This window comes from Pieris rapae, chromosome 12, assembly GCF_905147795.1.
Source record: "Pieris rapae chromosome 12, ilPieRapa1.1, whole genome shotgun sequence".
Classification (NCBI taxonomy): Eukaryota; Metazoa; Arthropoda; class Insecta; order Lepidoptera; family Pieridae; genus Pieris; species Pieris rapae.
Window position 1 is genome coordinate 3,695,795 of NC_059520.1, and position 25,023 is coordinate 3,720,817.

General features: G+C 32.8%; 2 protein-coding genes across 3 annotated transcripts; one reads left to right on the forward strand and one right to left on the reverse strand.

The window, feature by feature from the left end:
• The first annotated feature begins 5,967 nt into the window (after positions 1–5,967).
• Positions 5,968–15,243, forward strand: LOC111001198. The gene is made up of 22 exons (XM_045630459.1): positions 5,968–6,081; positions 6,609–6,670; positions 7,258–7,428; positions 7,798–7,831; positions 8,044–8,076; positions 8,249–8,278; positions 8,360–8,552; positions 8,815–8,982; positions 9,420–9,586; positions 9,770–9,814; positions 10,288–10,427; positions 10,622–10,730; positions 11,107–11,219; positions 11,539–11,724; positions 12,678–12,865; positions 13,293–13,417; positions 13,674–13,779; positions 13,915–14,074; positions 14,352–14,394; positions 14,758–14,849; positions 15,130–15,151; positions 15,224–15,243. Exons 1-22 carry the CDS (start codon positions 6,075–6,077, stop codon positions 15,241–15,243), a joined length of 2,214 nt encoding a protein of 737 aa, XP_045486415.1. The 5' UTR covers positions 5,968–6,074.
• A 349-nt stretch (positions 15,244–15,592) lies between these two features.
• On the reverse strand, positions 15,593–24,797 carry LOC111001180 (zinc finger Ran-binding domain-containing protein 2). 2 transcript variants are annotated; one of them, XM_022270944.2, is made up of 8 exons: positions 24,325–24,797; positions 24,112–24,252; positions 20,983–23,826; positions 20,458–20,596; positions 19,023–19,110; positions 18,643–18,750; positions 18,108–18,260; positions 15,593–17,511 (listed from the first exon to the last, which is right to left on the reverse strand). In XM_022270944.2, the coding sequence occupies exons 1-8, from the start codon at positions 24,610–24,612 to the stop codon at positions 17,376–17,378; spliced, it is 3,897 nt and encodes a 1,298-aa protein (XP_022126636.2). In that variant the 5' UTR covers positions 24,613–24,797; the 3' UTR covers positions 15,593–17,375. The 2 variants fall into 2 exon arrangements, with proteins under 2 accessions (XP_022126636.2, XP_045486326.1); XM_045630370.1 differs by lacking the exon at positions 20,983–23,826.
• Positions 24,798–25,023: the final 226 nt, after the last annotated feature.

Below are 25,023 nucleotides of genomic sequence, written 5' to 3' on the forward strand. Positions count from 1 at the left end.
ATCCTCATTCCTCAATCCGATGTTCTCTCCCGAGCTTTCTTCCATCCCGCTCGCGCAGTCACCTGCCCGGTAAAAAATATCACATTTCGCCGAAATTACGTACAAGGTAGTTTATTCAAAAGAAAAACTTGATAGGACACAATACTGTTCAACTAACATTTAAGTTTAAAAATTCTATAGATTGTTCAGCAGCAGATAATACAATTTCGAAGAACAAAACCGTCTGATGTATACACAAATAACTCGTGTGTCTTAAAGTCACATAAATAATAAATACATAGCTGTAATAAATAAATAAATAATTATAATATTTTAATATTGATTAATCGTTAAGTTTTTAAGTACTCATAAAATTAAGCAATCATAATTTAAGAAATATAAAACAAAACGCAAATTCAAAAAATACCCTATGCATGAAATTATTACCGTGACCGTTAAAGGCATTTAAATGTTGGTTCATTAGAAAATACACCTTATGTCAAAGCATTAAAGACTCCGCTATTCAGTAAAAATCCTGCTACTGATCAGGCACAGTTTACCCACGTTCGCACGCAACAGACTATAATTTGGATGCATTTATCTATCATTTGAGATGTTGTAAATTGCTTTGCTGGGAGCACAATGACCTATTGAAGCCTTGAATATGTGAAGCATTTTAGCGTCCAATCTGTGGAACCTATCCTAGGTCAATATTGAACGAGTAACTCCTCTGTTTTGTTTACACACCCCATTGGAGAATGTTAAAACTGGTTACTGTCGCTACCACCCTGTATCAAGAATGTTTGAATATACCTGTACATTTTTTATGGAATTAAAGCACTCCATTCCTGATCTACATAGTTCTTCACTATAGAGTAGTATCATTTTGATGATTCTTTACTTAGATAATATGCAAATTCAAAAAAATATTTACAAATAATTATCCTATAAACATGTGTAAATACTTATCTGGGATATAATTATTAAAACTAAAATATAATTTTTATAGAAGTATCTAATAAATAAATTCATTACACATAGGTACATTAAAAATTGAAAACTTTCGTGTACATTACATTAATATTGAGACAATTAATAGCGTTTAATACACCAATTCCTTTTAATAAACTGTTTTTACATTAAAACATAACTAAATTGTGTCAATTTAAACTTATATTTCAACTCGTGATCATGGAAGACACACAAAGTAACAGTAAATATAACGCGTTTAATCCAATTTACTTATGTGTTATTAGTATCAGGTACCTTAATTAAGGTTTACTAGAATAAAAATGCTTATCTATTTATGTTGGCCCTGAAATATAGGATGAGTGCTTAGGGATTTCTCCTGGTTTAAAGCTGTAAAGGACACGACAAAGCACTTTCAAGAGCTTAAAATAAAATCAAAGTTCAAAGCCGCAGACCGACTTTTAAATCCTTAGATAAACGCGGCTAAGATTTTTCTCAACAATGATGTAATTTATAGACGCGAAGATAATGTGTCGCGTAGTTTTTATAGTTTTTAAACCTGTAAATTTTAAGAGTAATATTTGTCAAGGACAACGTATGCTTTATTTAAATAATCTTCTTACAAAGAACCTATGAATCATTCATTTAAATGAGTAACAATGGCAAACTTAATTTTTCAGTACATACGACTTTTTAGTTCTTTTGACTTAGACTGTTTAGTAGAAAGACTACTTCCTATTTTTGTTTTACTTCTGTTTCTGTTATTGTATGTTATATATAAACTGATTATATTATTATTACTTTATTTCCAGGTATAACACGTGGAAAATTTTTATTTTAGCTCCGCCATTTACATACATTTACACACTGTATACGTGCTAATGACAATATAAATAAATAAAAAACTGCACCAGACGTTGCGACAGAATTTCCATCTAAAGTTCTAATATGTTGCTATTAAACGAATACATCAACCAATAGCGTATATATTTTCTCGATCTCCCTTTCTCACTCTCTCTCAATCGGTCTCAATCGCTCTCTCCCTTTTCTACGACTAAAACGCTGCCAATCCTCGTGACGTTGCGTTAAAATTGTTACCCTCATGCGCATCATCATATAGTTTTATATAAATAATTTATAAAACCAAATTGCTCATGCAATTTGATTAGTGATCAAAATCTTTCTTTAAAATACCGTTAAACCAATTTGGTTTACGTAATGTCTATAAATATGCATTGTTAGAGGTTCTTAGAAACCTAATGAGGAGTACTTACACATGATTACGATATATGATATAACGATATGTGCAAACATAATAGTAGGGATTTATGTTTGACCTTGCAAGGTAAATGCTTAATTGTTTGGTTTACAAGTTACATCTTCCTTGACTTGGATATATAATATCTTGCTGAGAAATATAAAGGATTGATTAAAAGCATTAATACTGGATAGACTAGATTTAGGAAACAACTGGCTAAATGGCAGAGAGTGGCACAGTGAAGACAGAAATGACGAGATTTGGAGGATGCTTTTGCCAAAAAAGGGCACTCAGATACCTAATGTAAGTATGCATTGAAATATACGAAATAAAAAATTATTATTATTAAACGTATGTGTCTTGTCTAACATGCTCTCAAAGAGTCAAAGGGTGACCTTAAGGGTCAGATTCAGTGTCCAGACATACGCATTATAACATGTATGTCAAGATCCAATACCATTTTGACCTACTGAAGTCACACTTAGCGGTAAGTCGTGTGTAATCTCCTCACAGAATTAATATTTAGCGCGAACTATGATTCCATATCCACGTTAACGTTTTTGACATATTAGGGAGTAAATTAAGAGTCCCTTATCCGATTAATGTTTCATTAATAAAGTAATTTAATTAATTAATTATATTTATAAAGAATATAAAGCATACAACACATTGGACAAAAAGTTATATATAAACGTTTATTTAATAACATATCTTCCTTCCGTACCTTTTCAAGACAAATAATTGATTACTTGTCATGAAAAGGTACGACTGTTGCAAACGGTTAGATTTTTGCATAGTTGTTTTAATGATGAGCATTTAATAACTTCGTACCGCCTACCCGTCACTGAACTTCATGTTACAGATAAGCTGATCTTTATTTATGAATTTATGAAAGTAATTCAATGAACACGAAATAAATATTAAGTTCACTAATATAACTGAATGGCAATACACAACGTTACAATGTTTCTTAATTTTTTGTATATTTAAGTACGTACACACGTTGATTCGTTTTCCTTAGTTTACTGAAAATAACTTTCTGAGCACACGTAAAAATATTTGACTACCAATATGTAAGTTAAATCTTTTACATTACTGAAATTATTTTACATTTAAAATCTAATATACGGCATTATCCAAACATTTTGGGTTAAACCTTTATATGTATTCGTTATTTAATGTAAAAGGAGACTTTCGTTTATTTTTCCGGTATTTTTATTCTGCCATTCGAACAGAACCTATGCAACAAATTAAAAAAATGAAAATCGAGTGTATGATTGTATTTAAAATTATTTATTTTAAATATTAATATATTTAGATGAAGCGGTTTCAAGCCCCAGTTGCACACAATGTTTTGTTAAGTAAGAAAACATCATTATTTCGTGCAATTCACTTCCTGCTTTTGTGTTGCGGAGTGGAAAATAAAAATGAACGAGCAACGCGACCGCACAGCTCATCTGTCTACTTGCTTCGTCGTTTTGGATTCGCTATAGAGAAATACACTCTGTGGTTTATATGGTTCACTAAAATATGGTGTGCTAACTCAAACTCAAAAAAAAAAACTGCTAGATGTTTCATATCTTGTTTAGTCATATTGTCTTCAGTGCCTTTGCTATAGAGTCGTGTACAAAGAATGACGTGATAGAAAGCTAAAAAGAAAATACATATATGAATAATAATGAAAAAAAAATCTTTTTATACTCAGATTTTTAATTGTGTCGAATTCTGACAGCCATCATTTTTTTACATGTCAGAGATGGCAAACCTTTTTTGGCCGGGCACATTTTTCAATTTCAATACTAGTCTGAACAACTGAGTTTACACGTTTTATTTGTTAGTATATGTATCCATTTTAATAAGTGCGGTGCTCCACATTAAAAGTGGGAGTGATATTTACGTCTCTTTTCATTCCGAACGCACATGCAAGATAATTTTTTGTTTAAGGATTTACTAAACCTGAAATTAGTAGGCAGTGATGCAAGCTATGGAATAAAATAAAGTCATTTAAGTTAATTCGATATATTGTTCGTGATGATTGAAATATTTGTTATTTTTGTATTAGGTCACTTAAGTAAGTAATTTCTTAGATTTACCTTTTTGTAGGTAAACATATAAACGAAAAATACGAAGAATATTATTTTTTATTGCCCTAAAATGGCTCTAGTTTGTCCCTTTTTCGGTGAAGAACTCTTGTAATAGCAACACTTATTAAATATCAAAATTCCACGAAATAGAAATTATAATAGATTATGTAGTACATACTACATCAAGACTGCAAGGATGTCCGACAAAGGATTTGGTCTTAAATTTATTATGGAGCAACCGAAACCCTTTCTGCAACCCTGAATTTAATTCTATTATGTTTGTCTTAATAAAGGTGCTTACACACGAGGTGCATTTTGAACTTTATTTTAAAGGGAAAGAATGAAAAGTTGAGTGCGTAGTCAAGTATTTACTATTAACATATACGTATGCAGGAGCTTTTGTGTTATGGGTGGGCCAGGGTGCATCTGGGCATATATTAAAGATCATTTATTTCTAGTTTTAATAAACACCATAGTTTCATAACCTTACATATACTGTCACATAGTTGAGAATAGCTTGTCGTACTAGATTTGTTATGTCTGCCCGGAGGAAAAGAACCTGACCCTATCTTAAGTGCCATCCGTGAACCCACAACGCCTTAGATGTTCGTCCTCGGCCTATTACACAAAGCCGTGCGAATTACATAAACACAATAGAGCCTTTGAATTCTTTGGCTATAAATTTCCACATCTGTTTAATTTAGATATTATTTATCTTTGTGTGATCTCTCTGGGCCTGAATGCCGTAGGTTCGTAGCGAGACTTAGTCAAACTCTTGTGTTTCAAATTTAATATTTTTTTTATGTATGGCAGTCTCTTTGCTAGTCTCTGAATGTTGCTCGTAGGCCCCATATAGTAATTCGTACCTGAGGTCACAATCTTCTTTTGACCACTGTTGAATTTCGTCAAATTTAATACCAAAAATGGTTTGATTCTTAAGACTACACTTAAATAGGTTTATCACACGTTCTTAAAAGAATGTACCTACCACTGCTATCTAAATAATAAACCATATTGCATCATATCATCCAAATGCGCTATGCACCAGGTGCTAATACAAAACAAATTTGAGGTTGTTTACGTTTTTGTTACACGCGTCCAAGCCTTCATTTCATATGCACTGAATTGAATGCAGCAGATGCAAAATAATATTCAGAAGAAAAAGAATTGTATGCATTATTTATGCATTCAAAGTTTTTTTCTTATATACTTGTATTCGATCAAAGGCCTGGATTGAAGACTTTACTAAAGCGTTTAGTGATGCCCTAGTAAACCCGGTCGTGCCTTCTAATCACGAAACTCTACACATAGACTTCTATGCGCATTTCACTCACATAACACTCGCTCACACGAAAACCTTATGAAGAAACCGAAATCTGAAACACCAAACAGCCAATATCAGGCAAGTCTGACCTCCTTGCTAAAAATTCATACTAAGAGTAGTCAGGTTTCTTTTTTGTATATTTCGTAAAAAAAAAATTACATTAAAATTTTTGGCCGAGCAGAGCTGAACGCAGTGCGTTTTACACGAACCCTATTTGGCAGATTTTTTCTTCGCCAACGAAGTTTTATATAAATAATTTATAAAACCTAACTATTTACAGCTGCGAAAAAGTGAAAAAAAAAACGTTTTGACATATTCACACATTTCGTCAACAACTTTTGACAGCTGTTTTGAATAAAATCACCAAAATGTTTATAAATATTTTCTAGATGATTTGTTAATTATTTTTCGACTTAGTTTATTATATCAGTATTAACAGATTTAGAATACTTTTACCACCATGTCAGGTAATGTTTCCTTTCTTGCCGTTTTCTCATGAATAGTATGACGTCTACGACTCATAGTTATAACAAATAAATACAAAAACAGCAATCCGAGTAATATTACGTAATATTTCATTCATAAAAAGTAAATCATTCCAATTTAAATGTATTTCAATAACTCAGATCTGGACAATTTGACGGAATAATAATTGTGATAAATATGTTAAACTAGCTTTAAAAAAGTGGATTTTGCGTGATCGTGATTAAGCTATCAATATATGTTGTCCTAACTATATATGTTCGTCGATGGCCTTAGTTCTGCAAGTTATATGGAAATCAAAATATTTTTAAAGTTTATTTGAGACAAAAAGTACTCTTTTAACGGTACGGTCGATCTTTGTATAAGTGTATTTGTCTAAACTATATTTTAAATACAAATAATGATATTTGTTAAATAATTTTATTTGCAAAAACATGAAAACCACATCATTCCATATTATACAGCCTTAAAGGCTTTATGAATTTTACGTTTATGAATTTATTTATTTCAGACGAAACAGCGGTATATTTAAACCTGGGCGACATGATTGACTTGGCCATCGGGACCCCTGAGGTAATTTGTTAATGAAAGAAAAGAAAGAAAAAGAAATACATTTTGTAGTGGAATTAATCTTGACTATTTTATAATGTCAAAAGATTATCCTAAAATAGACTTCTTGTCCCATAAACACTGCATTATTAGTAAGTGTTTTAGTTTAACGAAGACCATGTTTCGACCGTTGTCAAGGCTATTCTCAGGTTTAATAACCAGTAAAACCCTACGGGGCCACCAATGCTTTAGAAGGACCACGGTCACAGCGGAATTCTCCCCGTCCTGCCACGTGATCTGCCGTTCATCGTTCGTTCTCTGAAAGAATGATTTGTAATGACTTGATAAAACAAAATCAAATCATCCCAGCCCTGGTATATAGTGCTGGGGGAGATCGGCTCTAGTCCTTACAGAGATACATTAGCATCTATTTTTTTAGTTTTAGGTATAATAAGTTGATTCATCTTCTTTTAAAAAAGCATTTGTCGTTATTATAATACTTTTGTTGCTTTTGAAACTTAGTTCACCGTCCATTTTACAAAACAAACCTGCTTTAGCTAACCTTAAGGTCACAGGTAACACTGGCCAAAAAAAAATATTTTTTTTTCTAGATTGGAGTAGTGGACTTCTGCATGCTCCAAACAGTACTGCATTGCCTTGCACAGCAGCTACGTGTGCTTGGCAAGAATGTCGAGTTGCGTGGTAGTGTCGCAGCCCTACCCCTCGGGAGGTCAAATTCGCAAACTATTGCTGTCAGCGAGTTTCTTGTTGACACAGATAAGGTCCTGCCCTAGCCTCAAAACTATTATCTATATCACTTGATTAGAACTTTTGTGTAAAGGAAAGTGGAAGATCCAAAAATGTGTTCAAAAACAGAACCATGGAAGTATATTGGTCACTTTTATTCATAATTTTACTAGACATATTAAATGTTTTATTTAAAAAATATTTATTAACATTGGAAATTTTCATATCTTTTTCCTAATCAATGATATTTAAGAACGATCAATAAATTACTCACACTTTTTTAATGTTGATTTGAACTAGTTTATAAAACTATAAGCTAACTTTATTGCATATGGTGCAGACTATTGAATTGACTATATAATGTTTAGAATTATACAGGTTATATTAAACTCGTCTTGTTACAGGATACACAAGAAAAAACTGTTAAGGAGGAAGTGCGTGAGTTATTTTTTTTTTGTGAAATAATTTAAATTTTTGTATCTTTGGAGTCATTTTTATTATAAAGAAACAAAACAACTGTAATATATTGTAAATACACTGTATTTGGGTGTCATATATTACCATATTTTAGTATAAGTAATTTAATATAAATACGAATCTTTATAATATTGCTAGAAATCGATATACTTTATATATAAATATTTTTACAGTTCCTCCATCGGAACCAGAAACTATTTTAGTCGGTAAGACATCAAACTAATTATGTATGAAAATACCTTTCTCCTAATTTTCACATAGTATAAATGTATTTTTTTGAAATTTCTGTCACAGCACTTGGTTGACAATAGATTAGTTGTTAATGAAATAACAACATCAATTTATGGAACTAGAATTAATATTTATTTTTTATTACAGTGGAACGTGTTAAAAAAGTGGACTCACCATGTAAGTGATCAATCTTTCCCTTTCTGCGATAAGTGTTACAGAATTACAATATATGTATTAAGAATAACATTTTATTGTTAGCTCGGAGTCCACCTCGAACTCATTCGCCTCCACCAAGCGCACCCTCTCCGGGTCCTCAAAGGATGCCTTCAACAGAAAAGCTATCCCTCGTCACCATGAGTAAATTCAACCTTTTAGAAACCACGGTTGAGGACCTGAAGAGTCGTGTATACGGGAGCATGCCTAAGAATGAGGAAATCTTGGAAGAAGTTCGGTAAGAATATTATTTGGGAATCCTATTACGAAAATAGCTAAAATAATCCGATGGCCGTGTTGTCCATAGAAAGTCTTTATTTTTTTTATGTATGTGTCGATGGAACACAAATTGGTCACAATTTTCCCACCACTGAAGAGTCATTACAATAATATAATATTAATTACATTTACAACTGGTACAAATTGTTAATAAAATCATAAATGTAATTAACACCACTATATCAACTTTAAGGATTATTCTGAGTTTCGATCAAACTTAGGTCACAAACGAATCTCAAAGCCATAACTGATATGTGGACATCGCTCAACGTGTCTTCCCGATTGGAGGCAGCTGAGGCGGGGATAGCGAAGCTTAGTTCCTTGGTCCAGGATATTATATCTGATACAGCTGGCCTCCAAGATGCTATAAACGCCCGTAAAGTGTCTAGGTGGGTATAGCCTAGTATAGATTTTTTCAGCCAATTATACTTGCTCTGTGTGGTTCAGGTTTTGTGTAAAAAATTCATATATTTTCAGTACTTTACAAATATTTATAGTTTTAATAATTGCCGTACTTTAAGAAGGTGTCATGAAGATATCATGACTAAATAATAATAATAATAAATTGCCATTAGTTACATAAAAAAACATATCCCATGTTCATTATGTAGTGAGGACTGTATCTAAAGGAGTAGGAATAACAAAATAATTACAATTTAAAGGTAAAAATACCTATTCCATAATTTGATATTAGACACTTGTACTTTCAGACATTTTGATTTAAAAAAAATGTAAAAGTATCTGTAATATACACTTTACACCGAAATAGTTTATAAAACTATTCGGTAACTGTATATATAACTGTTTACTTAATATATTCTTACAGAGAACCCCAAATACAAACCATCGTTGCGCCTCCTCCGCCAATTGATAACGTTGCATCGAAAGACGATCTTGCAACGCTTCAACAGCGTTTAGCAAGAATGAAAACAGATCTCGACAATTTGGCGAATTCCTTTAATACTGCTATGGCTGACATTCAAGCGGGATTAGGTAATCCTTCTTATTCTATTATATATCTTAGTCCTACATATAGATATCCATAATTTGTTAATTCCGAGCAGAATGATCCACAACTTAACTCTCAAGAAGATATCAATTTCCTGCTTATTATGTCTTTCTTCAATGATGAAAACGATCCTAATGATGTTAACGCTGATTAGAATGTTATTACAGCTATGCAACCGCCGCCTGCACCCTCGCCCGAACCTCCACCTCCTGGTATGTCATATTGCAACCAATTGATTTGGAAGTATTTTATTAGTAGATTACAAAATATTAATATTATATATTAAGTATTTTTTACTATTATTAACTACTAGCTGACCTGGCAAACGACGTTTTGCCATGTATATCATTTATAATAAACAATAGGGGTTGATCGTAGAGGATTGAAAATTTAGGGTTGTATGTATTTTTAATGCTGTTGATACAGTTGATAAAAAAATAAAAATTTATCTAAAACTTTAAAAAAATATTACGGACTACCCTTAACATTCAGGGGAATGAAAAATAGATGTTGTCCAATTCTCAGACATACCCAATATGCACACAAAATTTCATGAAAATCAGTCAAGCCGTTTCGGAGGAGTTTAACCACAAACACCGCGACACGAGAATTTTATATATAGGATTACAATTAATTATAGAATACATTTTTTTTTAGTCACGTTAATTCTGTGTTGATGTTTTAGTTCGACGAGTAACAGAACCGCCTCGCCAATCATTCTCACAACTCACAGCTGGACTGATGGAAAGACTGAACGATTTGGAAAAGCGACTGCAAGAGTGTTGTGATACTCTCGGGAAGAAAGATGGTGTCATGCAAGATCAGGTAAGATTGGAAAGGGAGATAAGATAAGAGATCAAAAGCGCAATTAATTTATAAGCACCGAGCAGCAACTTACAAGCACTATTTATTATATACGTTTAATATTCAACAGTAGCTAACTTTGAGGTTTTGCATCGTACTTAGCACAAAAATATTTATGCTGTATTGGAAAGTTAATGATTATTTCATCTTCATAGATAAACTCGTTCCAAGATCAAATCGAATATTTGTCAAAGCAAATCGCTGCATTAGCGCGCAGTCAAGAATCAAATGCTCTGTCCCCGGATTTGTTTAAAAACATACAAGGTAACAAAAATATATGACTAAAAAACAAGATTAGATCTAAAATACCGAACATAAATACAAAGGATTGACTTAAAAGAGTTTGAATTTAAATCTATTTACATGAATTAGCTGTGGTTTCTGGGCTAATCTGTTTCATGATACCCATGTGCACACGACATGGTTTGTATCGTTATGATATCAGCGAAGGAATGGGACTCCCTGCCCCTTTCAACCTCCCTGGACAGTATAATATGGGGTCATTAAAGCAGCGGTAAAATAGGCGTCCTAGACAATGGTGCCCTTCAATAGGCCACATCACAATATCAGGTGCGGTTGTGGCCGAACACCTGTACAGCTTAGTATAAAAATAAATATATGAATTAGATTATTTTAACAGGTTTGATGTCACTGTTCCAAACGGTACAAGAAATGCAAGAACAATTGAAGCAAGTGCACGAGACAGCTTTGCAGCTAGCTTCTGAAAAAGAAGATAGACTACACAATATGAATGTAAGAAATGGTTGAAAAACGAATTAGTAGTGTTGCTAATAAAAGACGGATCCTAAAAAAAATATCACAATTGAAATAAACATACATGTTTTGTTATCAATATGTAATACATAAATGTAACTAAAGAAACGAATAGAACTGATATATACCACTTGGTTCAATTACTAACTAAATTTTCAACTAGTTATTTTAATCAACTTTCTATATCTACTAACGAAAATTTTGGAAATTGTACCTGGTTCCCCGAAATATTCTTTTAGCGTGTCTCACAGTAGTTTGTAATGGTTATTGACGGTGCAATCTAAATTACTTCTTCCAGGCACTATTAGAGCAAATAGAATTGCTTAAAACGATTAAACTGGACCGAGAAGACATGGTAGAAGCGATGGCGGATAAGGCGGACCTGCGTATGCTCGCGCGCAAAGTTTCACGCGACCAATTCGAGCTTGCGTGCGATGATCTATCTCGTGGGTTGGAGCACGCACTTGGAAAACTTACTTTGCAGGTATATAGAGACGATGTTTACCTGATAGAAGTTAAAAAAAGAGTTGAGCGTGGGCGACTATGATATGTGTTATTGAAACTTCAAAACTACGCTCATACTACGAACATCATCATCATCAAAGAACTTTGTAAGATAATTAATCAAAGAAAAATAATTAATGAACTTAATGCAGAAGTGTGACAGTTACAATTTAATCGAACGGGTATTTAGGAAAATTATTATGATAGAGCTGGGAATCCTGACACAAGTATTTTACTTAGGGGTTAAAATTGTTATGCATTTACTTTTAACGACTAAACAGATTTTTATTTATTTATTATTTACGAGCGATAATGTATAGAAAATGGGATGTTCCATATAATATGCTCAATAAACCGCGTCCTTTTAATTTAATGCTAATTTAATATCATAATTGAAAAATAATTTATTCATTTAGGTAACACGATGTACTCTTATGAACGACAATAAAGAAGTACATATTAAATGCTTCTCGTTTTACATTAACTGCTAGTTCTCAAATCAAGGTCATACAAATCATACATATTACATTTTAAAATTATAATGAATTTGCACGAAAACTTTTTCGCGTTGCTTGATTGAGAGGTTGGTGCGTTTAGTAAGCCCAAGGTTAAGTAAGATTACTTAACTTGACTATTCTTTAAAAAAATATTGATTGTTAAGCGTTAGAATTTAATCTGAATCAACATCGCAATCTGAAATCTGAAAAAACAACAATCACACAGACCTCTGCGATATAGCTTGATCTAAGCCCTTTTTGTGATATCTTTTAAGTGGACGCGAATGACAAGAAGTCACAAAAACTGCAATTTTATGTTTTATAATAGCAGATCGCTCTACTGAATTTTTTTTTATCTGATCCTTTGTCCCAATCCAGGTTGTCGAACCAATCAGAAGTTAGAAATTAAATAAATATACCTTTATTATAATTGAAGGAATCATTATGGCAACAAGCTCTGGACGATATTCAACGGGAGATCGAGATGAAGCTAGATAAGATGGAACTATCACCAGTGAAAGACTTCTTCAACAACAAACTAAGACAACTTCAAGAAAATCTCAAACAAATGGCTGCGTTACGAAGAGAAGCTGAAGCTGCAGGCACCAAGAGAAAACTGTTAAGGTGATGAACAGTAAAATTGTATTAAATTATAAGCAAAATATTCATAGCCATTTGAAACGGAATGTCCCGAATAAGGGTATTAAACCCTTGCTTTTAATTTCATAGCCAAGACACATCAAAAAATACGAGTGCTAGATAGTCTTGTATCTTCACGGTTTGATCGCAACACTAGCCCCAAACTTGTGTCCTATCAGGACGAAAGATAATTTTTCTGAGACGCCTGAGACAGATCTCAAATCTTCTCAACCTATTTTCTTTTTATAAATAAAATAAAATCATTTATTTCAGACCAATTAATAAGTCCATATGTTGTTAGTATAGTAAAACTTATAACTATGTTAGTAAAATTTTTGTTCTTGAATGAGTGGGTTTTAACACTTTATTGTAAGGATGAATTGCTCTTACACAAAACTAATTCTTCTTCCAGAGACGTAAACTGCATATCATGCGATGCAAGAGCCGTTATGTCAATGGAGGCAGCCTCTAATGTGCCAGTCAGCAAACCGATGCCAGCCAATCTTTCTATGAAACCGTATTTAAGCTATGAATTAGGTACGTAAGAAATGTCGTTTCTTTGTTATCTTAGAATAACTTTTCACAAAATAAATTTCCCAACCAAACAAATACTGCAAGAAAATATACTTTTAGAATATATTTAACTGTGCAATTACATGGAGCTTTTATGTTTAAAAGCATATAATCACAAACATTATTATTATATATTTTATGTTTAGATTATTTTGACGTATTTATCTATACATAGTTTGTTACTAAAGCTTCTAATACAATGTTTATTATAATTTACCAGACGCAATTCGCAAGACCCAAGCCACCAACCTACCGCAACGGAATATGAAAGATTGGGAGAACATCGAAAAACAAATGGACCAAAAGAAAATCCCGCCCAAACCTAAGTATATATTATTTGCAAACCTTTGGAAGAAGCACTTATTTTAAACTAGCTACCATTGATCCAGTTCTATGTATGATACGCTGGCGTCAAACTTAGCTAAATCTCGATTCTGAATCCTACATTCATGTTATAACAGATCGGAATCGGACAAACATCTATGCAACCGTTATTGTGGTGGTTCGCACACAACAACGACAGCTGCTCAACGCGTAGCACGTCTTGGGCACTTCATGAAGCAGTGGGGACCAGATGTAGTGCCACTGTCTTCTGGCCTGGCTGCTGGCGACGATGGAAGGGTATGTGCTTCAACTCGACCCTCAATCTTTGTATCAATTTTAATTTTGAATATCTTCTAAAGTACACCAATGCTTTAAGTATTTGATTTTTCCTTGTCACTTTTATTGCGTCTTGGAAATTAATAAACGTGACCATTTTATTAAAAATTGAGTCTAATAAACAACACCTCAATTCACAAGGGCTTTTCGTAGTCGTATTACAATTCACGCAAGAACCACTATGCAAAATATCAAAGCACATACGAGCGAGCGAAATTATAGTATTTTTTCTTTTCAGATGTACAAAGTAGCTACTGCCGAAGGAGCAAATGTAGGACCAGGTGATTTAATAATCAGTAATAAACAATAAACATGGTTAAGTTATATACATTTGGTACCTAGACCGTAATGAAATTACTTTAGGTACTTTAAGGGCCTGTTTCACAATGTATGGATAAAGTACGAAATAGCTATGCAACACATAAATTATTCGAAAGATAAAAGTTTCAAATAAGATACTTGGCATTTCATGACGAATAGCGCTATCTGACAGTCGTGAAACGCAAAAATACTGTTTATCCTACCAATAAGTAATAAATAGCTTATTTGGAACTTATCCGGACATTGTGAAACAGGCCCTAAGTGAAGTAAATGTCGTAGTAACTTATATTCCTAAGAACATTTTTTAAACCATTTTAATATAGGTGGAGCAATAGACGCCTCTTGTACCCCAAGGATGAAGAAGCTAGACCCGTCGACACCAAAGTCGCCACAGAAGCCAGCTATTGTCAATCCCGTAAGTTAATTATTATAGCTTTGTCTATAGGTCTTTATATTTTGAAGAATTTATGACATGCATAGGTTCATACTATTATGTAGCAATAGACTATGGATATATTTTGCGCGCCATTAATTTATTTTGTTCAATCCTAAACATACACTCGTATTTTAAAACTGAAAACAAATCTTATTCAAATTTCATATTTATTTCCTGTGTATTACTTTATACACTTTGTATCAACTTTATCATCTCGAAAAAACTAATTGCATCGAAACTAACTATATTTTTCTTTCAGGAATGCCGCTGTCTCGAAGGAGGTAATATAACAAAAAGCTACTAATCTTGTGTATAATTATAAATAATACTTATCTATAACTCTTTTATTACAGATCGTGGCGCTAAGGGGTGAAAATTACATCCATTTAATTTCTATAATAATTGTTTTAATAGCTATTGCCAATAATCAAATTATTTTATTTAATAATTACTCTTTTTATTTCAACAAGAAATGATTAACAGACTCTCGAAAACAAGTTTACAATTCTATTCGCCTATGTTTTTACGACAGTTAATTTATATTAAATTATTATATGTACATATTCGATAGACATATTGCTCTCATTCAAGGTTAGGACTTAACTGCAAGTGATTAAAAATTTTAAAAAAACTTAGTCAATTTTTTTTAAATTCCTGATTATTTCAATAAGAATTCCAAATTCAGAGTGGCAGAGGGGTAATAATAAAAATAATTAAAAATGTTATTATTCATATCACTTTATTGGTAAATCATTACCTTACATTTAAACTTAGTCTACTTATAAGGTTCTATAAATTTAATCAACAATAACTATCATTTATCGTTAATACCAGCCTGAACGTAAATCTTTTTGTATGAGGCCATGAACCTGCAAGCTCCGGGCAGAGGGATTTAGTTTTTGTCAATACCAGTCGTTTTACGCACAAAAAGATTTTTCATATATTCTATACCAAAAGCAGTTATTGTGTCAGACTTCTAGAGCTTTATTGCAATTGGTTTGTGGTTCATCCTCTGATCTGACAGAAAAATTAACGGTATAGTTGAAAATAAAAAATATATTAAAATATGATCCAAGAACTGAATCAATATGTTATTAAATATTTTTAATAAAAATAATTTTTATGAACCATAGCCGTTTAAAACAAGAGAATGCCTGAGTATAACCCTATTATTAAGTTAAACCTAAACGCTTGAAGAAAATTAAAGAAATTGGTACAAATTAGGGTCATATCATATCTTTGAAAAATTATCAAAGTTCTAATTCATAACTTCTATGTAGAAGCTTTTTCTTTACACGTTTTATATTCTTATAATTACAGTAAAAGTTCAAGCTAGCTAGCTAGCTAATTTGTTAAAAAAAATCAATTATTATTGCGTTTAATTGAACACAACGCCATCTAGTTTCAAAACGCTGAAAATGTTATAAAAATATTTTCTTAATACCCTCAAAATTCGTTTACTAATAATTATTTACAGAAATATTCTAATACAGACCGACCGATGTTCTTTGTTCATTGGTCCGTTTTAAACGTTTTCAAAGAAAACGGGCCGTTAGAAATAACTCAGGATTTGAACATAACATAAAAAGCGAGGATTATGGCGTTATTTCTAAAAAGCGGTTTCACTGTAAGCGAAAGTTAACCTAAATCTATACACAGCTCAAGACAAAATGTATCTTATCCTTACTCCATTAAGGATCATATTACAACTAGCGCAAGAATTGAAATACTGTACAAGTTTTTAACTAAACTAAGAAAATTAGGAATTATAATTTTGAGCCAAAAATATGGAAAGTATGAATGTTCTACGGTATTTCGACTATTACTTCTTTACACAAATTTGTACAAGGCGTTTTACCTCACAAGCCAAAAAAAGTTCTCTTAGGAAACAAACTCTCGAAACATTCGCTAGTCAATGCTATTATAGTGTAAACTTTATATAAATTCACTCGATTTAACGTCACATTCCCTAAAATGTTGGAATTACTGGAATTTGGTTGGTTTGCCTTAGTTGACTTTGACTTGGTTCGCAACTATCTATAGAATTAAATATATTTATATTTTTATTCAATTGCTTAGATCTTTCAATGATGCATTAATAGCATTCTTTGTACATACAAAATTCATAAAAATCAGTGTAATAAAAAAACGTACTTTCGTCTCTTTCTGTCAAATTGGGTTTACGCTGTTATAAAAAGAGACCAATGAGTACTTAAAGAGTGCAATTACACTTATAGTTTTTTATGCATAAGAAAATTTACACTGTATTAGCACTGCCAATACGGATAATAATTATGGAATAATCGAATCGAATTCGATCTATCGATTCGATAAAGTATCGAAAGTTTGTGCTAATGCATCGAGACCGGGAATTCATATTGATGTTAATTTCTACAATGTACACACATTCCAAATTGCAAAGTACCGTCATTTTGTGAATCTCAAACACACACAACTTGTTGGGCACAAATAATTTAAACAAATTAAAAAAAGTACTAAAGATAATTAACGATGTCTCCCATGAGCGCCATAATGGTTTCCGGAGCCCTCTCTGCTATATCGACGGGCCTTTTTGTCCCGACTTCCGCGTGATTTGTCCCGCCTTTCTCGGTCCCGGGACCATTCTTTGTCTCGAGACGACCTGGAATTAGTAATTTTCTGTTGTAGTTAAAATTTCCATTGTGTTACATGATGTGGATTTATTATAATGTAAATACTACGTTAGCAGTGGCCTAGTGGCTTCAGCGTGCGACTCTCATACCTGAGGTCGTAGGTTCGATCCCCGGCTGTGCACCAATGGACTTTCTATGTGCGCATTTAACATTTGCTCGAACGCTGAAGGAAAACGTTGTAGCGCCACTGATTTTTTTTTAAATACTACGTTAAAACGTTCAATTTATAACATTTGTATTCCAAAATGTATTAAACAAAAATTATACTAAAAATATAACTAGAAATGGCATACACATTTATACAATAAATATAACAGAAAAAAAACTAAACACAGACACAGTTTCGTCATTATATTTCAACATTAATAATTTTAATACAAAATGTAAAGTAAATAATTTTTGTAAATAAATGAAATGACGCGTAGCAAATAAGAATTATACATCGCTTTTTGCGTTACACATTACACACATTTAAAAAGTAATAGTACAAAGTATCTTAAAGATACTTAATAGAATAGAATATATAATAGAATAGAATATATAATAGAATAAAGAAATTCTTTACCTGGTCTCTCCAGCAGATCGACTATCCCTAGAGCGGCGTCGGCCCGGCGCACTCGAAGAACGCGACCTTGGCGAACGAGATCTCGTCTCTTTACGATCTTTGGGCGAGTCGCTCGGGGACTCCCGCTCGCTGTTCAAATTGAAATCGTCAAACCTGAAATATAAAATTAAAAAAACGATGGCGCATTTTATAAAAACTCAAAAACAAGTCGGTTATAAAAAAACAAACTAAGTCACCAATGACTAATAAGTTATCATGGCTCTATGGACTAAAGTCCTTTGCCTTTCCCATTAGGGATAAATTGAAAAAAAAAAATTATAATAAGTTATCAGACCAAATTAATAATAATCCAATTAACTATTGATAGCTATACATATATATATAGTCCTTCAAGAATTGCGTAATAACCCGAAAACGTGATTTTGAAGAAACAAAGACTGTTCCCTTAGTTGGAAAATATACTCACAAGAACAAAAACTAAATCGAAAAAATGTGTAGCCGTTACATGTTATTTTGAAATATGTAAAAAAATTACTTGTTTTTTGGCGTTTGTCCATTGGAGCTGTGACTAGAACTAGAGCTCGAAGACGAACTTGACGACGATGAAGAGCTTCTAGACCTGGATCTTGACTTTGATCTTGACCTGTAAGTATATTATATATAGATATAGACAGCCTGGAAGAGATAGCTCGCAAGTGATAAGGCCGACAGTTGCCCTCCTTATCATTTAATTATGTTCAATTTTTATATATATATTTTAAGTGTAAATAAATTAAAATTCAGTACCTCACATATTTTATTGAGAATGTAGTAGATTTTTTTTGCTTTAAACTTGGCAACAATGCATACACACAGTAATTATAATAAGATTTATCATAAATAGTTTACAAACAACATTATAATAAACTAATATACCTCTTTCGTTTTCTTTCTACTGGCGACTTTCTGTCATCCACAGGTGCTGTCTCCGTGTTTTCAGAAGCGATATTTTTATCAGCATTTTCTATAAAAAATAACATAGATATACATATTTGTACATTGACAAAGCGTCTGACTGATGTTTTAAAAAAGAAGCATTTTATGTCTTTGACAAAAAAAATCTAAGAAATAATATTCGCTAAAGTTACATAACATAATGAAATAAAACTTCGATACCGGATATAAAGCAAATTCATTACTATATACATTTTGCAGCCAACTACAATAATAAGCTGTTCCATTATCATCCCAGCCTTTTAACTAAACAGCGCCGTTTAACTAGCGGCCTGAAAGATGTTCGCCGTAGCGTTTGTTATAGTCCCCGGCACGTTAGTTGGCAAAGTTTTGGCGTAGTGGGGGCAAGTTCGCGCATCGTACACTTAGTGGAACAAAAACTGTTCACTTTTACTGATTGTCATTATGGTTATTGCCATCATTTATTTTTAATCTTGTTTATAAACAAAGCAGAGGAATTCGTGACATTTATTAGGTGTTATAAATAAAACATAATATGCATTTTTTAATTAAGTAATAAAAATATTATTATTAAAAATTATTTTAATAATATATAATTAGTATTTTAATTAGATTTTTCTGGCATGTCTGCGTAAAACGGTATTTGGTCCTGGCATTGTAATAAACGTTACAAAAACTTAATTTAAAACTGAACTCGTACCAAAAAGTCAACAAAACAAATGGTACAACTTTCGTGCCGGCAAGTGTAATCGAAATGTGAACGCGGTGCGGGAGGCAAGGGTCGACTAACGCACCAATAGCGCGCTGTGATCGGCGCTACGTCATACCCCGCGTCCCGCTTCACCACCAAAGAGACCTAAAAAACGACTTCTGCGCATCTAACGACTCTTGCCAAGGTACGTGCCGAAATTATACAACATTTAATTAAACTGGCTGGCTAAGGCTTAGGCCATTTGCAGAAATAAAAAATATGACAAAGTTTGTTAACATTTCTTTTAAAGTTAAATTGCTTCAGTTAAATTCACATTATTATATTCACTACACTCTTCTATTGTACTTGTTCATGAAACTTTGGAAATCACCTAGCCTAGCTGTTTGATTAACTGGCTGAACATATTTTAGGCGGTTAGTTAAACAGCGCCTTTAAATAAAAGGCTAGGCTGTTAATTGAACGGGTAATTAAGCTAGTTGGCTGCGACATATACTTAATTATACTCAAAATATTGATTATGTAAAAATTGAATTCAATTCAATGAAATTAACTTATGTTTGCCCTATGCAACATTATCGGATCTTGGGGAAACATAAATGCAATTCGTCTATTGGCTATACAATTTTAATAAAATATGTTGCAAACTCAACCTTACTACTATAAAGAAAAACCACTTAATCATACCATTTTGGGAATTTGCCTTCTCTTCGTCACTGCCCCAAAGGTCATATTTGGACAGGTCAGCCTCATCACCAGATTCCTCCTCATCATCCTCTTCGGCGCCATCATCGCCTTCCTTCCTTCCTTCCGCTGATGTTGATGCCTGAAACAATAGGGAGTAAGCAAAGTTATATTTATAACACTAAAAAAATTAGCTTACCATGACAGTAATAACATAAATTGTAAAATACACTACAATAAAGACGAAATAACGGGATAGAAATTCAAAGTTACTGTAAAAAGTTATTTAAAAAAATGTAATTGAATCATTTTTAAATGACTACAAACAATAAAACAAAGGATCGGAGTGTGCGCCTCAATTTACCAAGTACTACTTTACTGTATTATTTTAAATTGGCCGGTGCCAGAAGTTGTTTTCAAAGTTTTTCTGACTAAAAAGTACATGATTAATTTTTCCCTCACCATGCAATTTATGGCCAAGTCAGGTGCCGTAATATCTCGGTTTTATTAACTATGATTGATACAAACCTTTTTCTTTTTCTTCATTCTTTTCCCTTCACCTTTTTTTCTCTCCGGTTGCTTGACTGTCAATTTAGGTCTGTTTAAAATTAATGGTTTAGGCAGTGCAAAGCTTTTAAAATTGCCGATAACAGGTCCATTTTCATCTAAGCATTTCGATTTCTCTTCCAAACTTTTACAATTCAAGTTAAGCTTAATGTTAAGTGGCATAGTGATTGGGCCGGGATCAAAAATATCACTCAAGAAAGGCGTATCACCTTTGTTGCCATCCAACATTTGTAGTTCCCTCTCAATACTTTCATGTTGGACAGATTCCAGTTCCCATTCATCATTAGTTAAGTTTATAGTCTCAACATTAGTATCTTGTTTTGTGTCCTCTGTTGTTTCTGTTACTTGTTGTGGTTGAGAGAGCTGTTGCAAATTTTTGAGGGCCAACAGCAGTGTGTCAGTGTTAATATTATTTAGAATGTTAGATAAATCCAGTGTAGAGTGATTTTGATTGTCCGGTTTTTTAGGCACGTCACTGATGGTTTCAATTTCTTTTGGCAAACTTATTTCATTTCCCACAGTTGTGGCTGGCACAGGATCTTTGGGTTTGATTGTAACTGATTCTAAAACATGTACTTTTTTCAAGGGACTTATATTTCTTACTGTGTTAGACTTCTCTAAAGAGTCAGCAGTATCTAAACAATCTTTTAAAGCATGAATGGAATCATCAGGCAATGGAATGTTTGTTATGCTATGTGAGAACATTTGAGTTTCAGTCTCCTCAGAACCTAGTTTTTTACAATTATTATGACTCGGCAAGGTTGTACAATCATTACCTTGCAAGTCATTTAATACGTCAAGCATCTCGTTGCGTTTTTCTACAATTGTTGTAAAATCAAGCTTACTATCAGTTGAGTTATATAAAGTATTTGATGTTGGGCTCAAATTGTTGGTAACCAAATCTTTTAGATTAGACTCTTCTTCAGTATCTTTATAGAGATCGTCATCATCAACATTCCAAGTATTTTCTAAATTTTTTCTCAACTCATCATACTTATCTATGTTGTTAGTTTCAGGACTTTGTTCTCTTTCAGTGTTAAATATGTCCATTATATTTTTATTTTTACTTATGGAATTTGTTTGCGCAATATCAAAAACACGTGTATTAGTTTCCACTGGTTTTATCTTACTAGGAGTGGATCCTATAGGTGGTCCAAAGGAGATATAGTTGTCAAGGACAGTTGAACTATCTAGCTTATCCTTAGTGAAGTCCGCACACATTGCATCATCTGTATTTTGAGACAAGGAATAATCTTGCTTGGGAGGAGGTAAGTTTAATATTGACTCATATGGTTTCGATGTATTTGTGCTATAATCATTCTTAACATTTCTACAATTCAAACCTGGTATTTCAAAGTTTGATGTATGATTTGGCAATGTTGGTGGTGGCTTATTGTACATTTGAATTGGTTGAGTAGAAGAATAGCTTCTTGCTGGAGTTGCCTTTACAATTCCATCATGTAATGGGACTGAAGCATTTCTATTTAGAGAGCTCCCATTACCCTTTGCCCAGTATCCTTTCTTTTTAACAATGTTTTTGAAGTCTTGATAATGTTTTTTAGCAGTTGCTGCCATCATTGTTGGTACATATTCAGCAGATAATCCATCATTATCACCAACATTGTCTTGATTCCTAACATTCATATTACGAAAACTTGGCAAGTAGATATTACCAGTTGCTAAAGGAGACTTCTCAATTTGTTTCTGAGTCGTGTAGCCTTGGAAATTTGGATTTGTGTTAGAGCAAGGAGTGTCACTTTTACTGCAAGCTACTTTTTTTGTTCTGCATATTGATTTTTTGTCAGCAAAAACTCTGGATCGAAAGTCTATTTTCTCACTACTATATGATACTGAATCTGAATCACTATCTGGCTGATTAGAAACATTGCCGGTATTATTTCTGGCATTTATTGTTTCTTCTGGCTCCACAAGTTCAACATCTGAATCAGATGATTTGGAATCTCTACTGTCTCTTGAACTGGATCTTGATGTTCTTGATGAGGTTTGACTTTTGTGTCTATCCTCTACAACACTTCCAGCACAAGATGGTGGTTTTTGTTCTTTGTCAATCAACAATGTTTCTGTACTGCCACTTCTATTATGAGTACATAAGGTTGCATTTTCAACATGCTTATCAGTTTCTTCATCACTATCGAAGTTGATAGGAATTTCTTCTGGATTGGAAAGCCTTATAGGTGCTTTTTTTGATGTTACATTATTCTTACTTACTAAATTCTGAACCACTTTCTCAACATGATTGTCAACTAAACAACCAGTACTAAGTAATTTTTGCCTCCAGGCAAAAATTGTTTTGAAATCAGGAGCTGGTTTATCATACAAATTTTCAAATTTATCTGTGCTTATTTTACAATTATTGTAAACAATAGCAAAAGCTGCAGCTTTAACTCTTTCCTCAATGGTGTATGTCACTTCAAATACATCTGAAGAAGATGGTCCACTAAATTTATAAACCACATCATTATTAGTGGATGAAACTCTGTTTTCCATAACAGGATTGCTTTTAACATAACCTTCATGACTCGAAGAACCAGACTGGTCTTTATCACTCACACTAGTATAGCGTTTACGTTGATTTGCACTATTTAATGAAGGGTGTGTATGGTTTTTTTTATTATTTATATGGTTTTGTACTTTTGTCTGATATATAGATGTAACAGCTACATCACAGTTAGAACCATCGCTTAGACTTCCTGTTACTGTTTCGTTTCCTCTTATTCCCTTCTGCCTCGCTGATGGAAATATTTTCATAACAGGTCCATCAGTGATTACTTGATGACTGCCAACCTGAAGGCAGGAAAAATTATCTCCAATTTAGTAATGATGTGCTTGAAAAATTTATGTCATAATCCTAGTCTAACACATCGACTCTTCTTAGCTTCAAACATCCTTTGTCTGTTATATTCAAATGCAGTAAAAAGGAAGAGAAATGGTGAGTATTCACGTACCGACTGCTATACAAAATTATAAAAAGTATTTGATAATTCACAGAATCATTGATAAACCGCATATTAGGTACTGTATATATACAGTAGGAAAAGATTAAAAAATTAACAAAAAAAAGACTCTTACCATGTCGGAAGCATCTGATTTGCGTTTCCTTTTTTTTCTCCCAAACTCATCATATTCGTCGTCAGATGACGAATCCTTCTTACGATACTCAACAATTCCCCGTTCATTATAGCCGCCTCCGTAACCTGTTCGGGCTTCTACCTAAAATTGGAATAATTATATATTATTATAATTATTTAATACGAAAAAATATTAGATATCTAGAATACGTACTTCTCCAAATTTTGGCGAATGACAAACATTACATGTTGGTCGCCGGGCCCAGTTGACATTTGCACACTTATTACATTGCCAATCGTCGGCATTGAACAAGCCGCGAGATTTCTCTGCCGCAGACTTTCCTATTTCTGTACCTAATTTCTTTTTAAATGACGGCCCACCATTCTGGCGTTCCTTGTTACATCGATAGCAAGATTTTCTTCGGCAAAAGTTTATATTTCCACAATTTGGATCACTGCATATCCAATCCCCGTCGTTCATTTTGATATTGCAGATATCCATCAACAATATTTAATAAAGAAGATTTACATAGTTTCTCTTTACAAGCAAATATCAAAATAAATTACTGCATGCTTTTTACCCATCAAAATTGAAAAACGATACACTATCATTGTTTAATTATTTTAAAAACTAAAAACCATTGGCCAAGCTAAATTGAATGGCACAGGTCACAGGATACTTGTACAAATTTCTACAATAAACTGTGCACAGAACATACTAAGTACAAACTCATCTGTATTTTGTGAAACCAAACTGTTAGTTTTTCGATAAGCACTTATATTTTAAGTGTTTATCGAATTTTTTAACATCTTAAAAATTTAGATAAAGAAAAAAATTACACGATTGCTTCTAAATTATAACCTCCTTTTGACTTTTTTCTAAGTCGGTTAAAAAGGCGAAGATTAAATTTGT